The sequence below is a fragment of the Lathyrus oleraceus genome, chromosome 6, assembly GCF_024323335.1.
Source record: "Lathyrus oleraceus cultivar Zhongwan6 chromosome 6, CAAS_Psat_ZW6_1.0, whole genome shotgun sequence".
Lineage (NCBI taxonomy): Eukaryota > Viridiplantae > Streptophyta > Magnoliopsida > Fabales > Fabaceae > Lathyrus > Lathyrus oleraceus.
Genome location: NC_066584.1, coordinates 236,712,595 through 236,716,752, shown reverse-complemented (window position 1 = coordinate 236,716,752; position 4,158 = coordinate 236,712,595). Strand labels below are relative to the sequence as shown.

At 45.5% G+C, this 4,158-nt stretch overlaps 1 protein-coding gene across 1 annotated transcript; it reads right to left on the bottom strand.

Annotated features, from left to right (window-relative positions):
* Positions 1-645: 645 nt before the first annotated feature.
* Positions 646-2,278, bottom strand: LOC127094938 (uncharacterized). Its single transcript, XM_051033695.1, has 2 exons — positions 779-2,278; positions 646-663 (listed from the first exon to the last, which is right to left on the bottom strand). Exons 1-2 carry the CDS (start codon positions 2,276-2,278, stop codon positions 646-648), a joined length of 1,518 nt encoding a protein of 505 aa, XP_050889652.1.
* Positions 2,279-4,158: the final 1,880 nt, after the last annotated feature.

The following is a 4,158-nucleotide window of genomic DNA, read 5'->3' as shown; positions in this document are numbered from 1 at the left end:
TGAAAATGAAAAGGGGCCCTACAACATGATCCATTAGTCTTGGGCAGAGCTAAGGATTTGAAAGAAAAAATACAACAATTATTACTTTGACAAAGGCAAAATTTCGGGGATCTCAACCGCCTTCCAATTGTTCAAAGTTGTCTCACACCAAACATGGCTCATCTTCACTTTCGGTGCTATCTTCAATTGCATTGACTTGATCTCCATGGATGAATCCTGTGCTGAGGAATACTTCCTGGATGCTTTGGGTGTTGTCCTTTGTAGGGACTCGGGCTCCTTTCGCAGCGGAAGGCACATATCCCAGACCAAAGCGATCATGCTTCTCACGAATATCAATAAGCTGACCCCAACCTTCAGGGTTTCCTCCTTCAATGCTAGACTTTGCGCTTTTCAGAGAAGCGAAAGATGAACAAGCTTTCCCAACAGGGCCCTTCATTTCCACAAAAGTGGCATTGGCTATTTCAAGAGCTTGGAAAGAAGTTTCCAAAGCGTCCTCATCAGCTTCAATGTATCTGAAGGATGAAAGGTGACTAACCACAAAGTCCTCCTCCCCAGAAATAATAATCACTTGATTGTCCACCACAAACTTCATTTTTTGGTGTAAAGTGGAGGTGACTGCCCCTGCAGCATGAATCCAGGGACGTCCTAGTAAGCAGCTATACGCTGGATTAATATCCATGACTTGGAAATTAATCGGGAATACATGAGGGCCAATCAATATGGGCAGTTCCACCTCTCCAATCACGGTTCTCCTGGAACCATCAAAAGCTTTCACTACCAAGGTACTGGGCTTCATAGCTGGTCCTTGATAAGACAACTTGGCGAGTGTTCTTTTTGGCATAACATTCAGAGAAGATCCGGTATCAACCAACACTCTTGCCAAAGCATCATCTTTGCATTTTACCGAGATATGGAGAGCACGATTGTGATTTTGTCCATCCTCAGGTAATTCCTCTCCACTGAAGCTCAAAGTATTGCAAGCTGTGATATTTGCAACTACTCCATCAAATTGGTCTACTGTTATGCTTTGTGTTACATGAGCTTGAGCAAGCACCTTCAACAAAGCCTCCCTATGGGCTTGGGAGTTCAATAGCAGAGACAGAATAGAGATCTTAGACGGTGTTTGATGCAACTGGTCCACAACCTTGTAGTCACTTCTCTTGATTAACTTCAAGAATTCCACAACATCTTCGGATTGGACCACTTCAGGTTCTTTAGCAGGAGTTACAACTGTTGATTCCTTGTTTGGCCCTTGAGGAGTCACATTGAATTCGGGCGCATAGACTCGACCACTACGGGTCATTCTGCTCATCCCTGCAATATTGGTGACGTCTTCACTTACAGTTTCTGTCACCTCAACGTCTGAACTTCCTTCAACAACCTTATCCACAACAATAATCTCATATTTCCAAGGCACAACCTTGGTGCTCTCGTAGGGAAAAGGCGTGGGCATACATATTTCAACAGGCGACGACTTACTATTTACCGGGACCACTCCACCACTGTAATATGGGATTTCAACTGGTTCAGGTAAATTGAAACAAGGTTCAATTACCAACACATCTTCATTCTTCACAACACTGGATATTTGAAGCACTCCTTCATCCATCAAGTTTTGGATATGGTCTCGTACCACCTGACATCCTCTCGGGTGTGTGGCACACTCTTCATAGTTGTCATGATCAACATTAACCAGGCCAGCTTCCACCAATCGGGCATGGGATGCTGCCAAAGGAGTCTTAACATCCTCCACCTTCTCAACCATAACAACAGTAGATGCATCTTCAATGGCGTTCACCGCAGGATCTCCATGGGGAGGAAGAGGATTGTTCTTCACATTCGGTCCCATGTCCTTAAAAGACAAGATCTTGCTTTCAATCAGTTCACGAACCCTATGCTTTAGAGTGTAACAACCCTCTAGGTCATGCCCGGGGGCACCTTCATGGAAACGACAGTGTGCATTAGGGTTGTACCATGGAGGAAGACGGTCAGGTGGAGGTCCCATAGGTTTGGGAACCACCAACCCCTTTTGCAATAGGGAGGGATACAACTCAGTGTACGACATTGGGATTGGATTGAAGGTCGCCCTCTCCCCTTGCCTCCTATTCTGGTTTTGAGCATTTTGCCTTGGCGCTGGAGCTCTCGGTTGTTGATAAACAGGAGCTGCTGGTGCTTGTTGATAAGCTGGCGGCGCTTGATAAGCCTGAGCAGGCTGTTGATTGAATGCAGGCGTCACAGCAGCTACGTATGGTTGCGGGGTGTACTGGACGAGATACATGGGTTGTTGATAGGGAAGTGGTTGTTGAACATACTGCTGAGGTGGATATTGTTGTGGTCTCCTTCTTGGAGGAGCTCTTCCCTGACCAACAGTCACAACATTTGTTTCCCCTTCCTTCTTTCTAGGAAACCCTCAAGAGAACTTCTTTTGATTAGCGTTTGAAGTTCCAGCTACAACTTCCAGTTTTCCATTTCTTACACCATATTCGACGCGAGCTCCTATAGCCACAAGCTCCGAGAATCCTAGGGAAGCACTTCCAACCATCTTTTCGTAGAATTGAGGTTGGACCGTGTCGATAAACAGTTCAGCCAATTCCTTCTCAGCTAGAGGTGGTTCAACCTGAGAAGCCAGCTCCCTCCATCTCTGAGCGTACTCTTTGAAGGACTCCTTGTCATGCTGGAACATGCTCTGCAACTGTCTTCTGTCAGGCGCCATGTCCATGTTATATTTATAGTGTTTTATGAATGCATCTGACAGGTCTTGGAAACATCTGATCCTATTCTGATCCAGACTTAGATACCATTTGGAAGGAGCCCCACTCAAGCTGTCTTGAAAACAATGGATCATCAGCTTGTCGTTTTCCACGTGTGCAGCCATTTTTTGATAATACATGATGAGATGGCTCTTTGGACAAGTATGCCCCTTGTATTTGTGGAAGTCCGGAGTTTTGAATTTTGCTGGAATCACCAACCCGGATACCAGGCACATTTCTTTGGCAGCAAATCCAAAGACGTGGTCTCCTTCTAGATCTTGGAACTTCTTCTCGAGGAGCTGCATGTTCTCCTTTACCTCCCTGAAGTCCTCAAACCTTACTTCGTCACCAGCAACTGTTGAGTCGACAGTCTGATACATGTGGTTTTGATCTTCATAATGAGGAATATGCCTAGCATAGACAGCTGGTGGAACCACAATATGGATGACTGGACGTGCGTCAGTGTAAACCGGTAATGGCACGACTTGTTGGACAGATTGCCCCATTTCGTGCACCACCTCCGCTCGGGGGACGAAGTCATAAGGTAGCCCATACGGAGGAAGGGTTGAGGGTAATGTCCTCTGAGGTGGGACTTCCACTGTTGGGCCCGTGGTCTCTGAAACTACAGTCGCTTGTGGAATCTCAAACCTGAAGGTTAAAGCTTGCAGCATCTCTCGCATCTAGGACACACCTCCCTTGATTTCGTCTAGTTCCGCTCTAACTCGAGCGCTCTCTCGTTCTTGTTCAGCCATTCTCTGTCTTGCTCTGGCGCGAGTATTATACTGGTGTTGAAAATTCAGCGTGAAACTGGAGTAAGAAAGGGCGGAGTGAGACTCTTTTTTTTGAAAATGTATGAATGCATGTATGGATGCATTTTGTTTGCAAAACTCTTGGTTCAAACTAAAAGTCTTGCTTTTTATGCGTATGCAATGAATGGATGGATGCAATGTTTTTTTCTTTTTTGGGTACGGGTTCAAATGTCTGAGGTATGGATAAATTTGATTGCTTTCCAAAACGGGGTTCTCACCGGGTATGATCTAGGGCTTTGTTACAAAGGATCCCCTGAGTCATTGATTCACAAGAATGTTTGACGCTTACGGGAAATACTTTCCGGTCGTCAACTCCATCAAGGGAATCTATTCTGGGTGAGGTTCTCGTACCGACTCTTACGAAGTATTCACCTCGGGAGTCCGCACTACGCAACCATCGACTCGGTTCTAGACAGGGTACTCAGAGTCATGGATTCAAAAGAATGTTTGACGCTTACGGAAAATACTTTCTGATCGTCAACTCCATCTAGAGAATCTATTCTGAGCGAGGTTCTCGTATCGATTCTTACGAAGTATTCACCTCGGGAATCCATACTACGCAACCATCATTTCTAGTTGGCCAAAGGTTCAATGTTCTA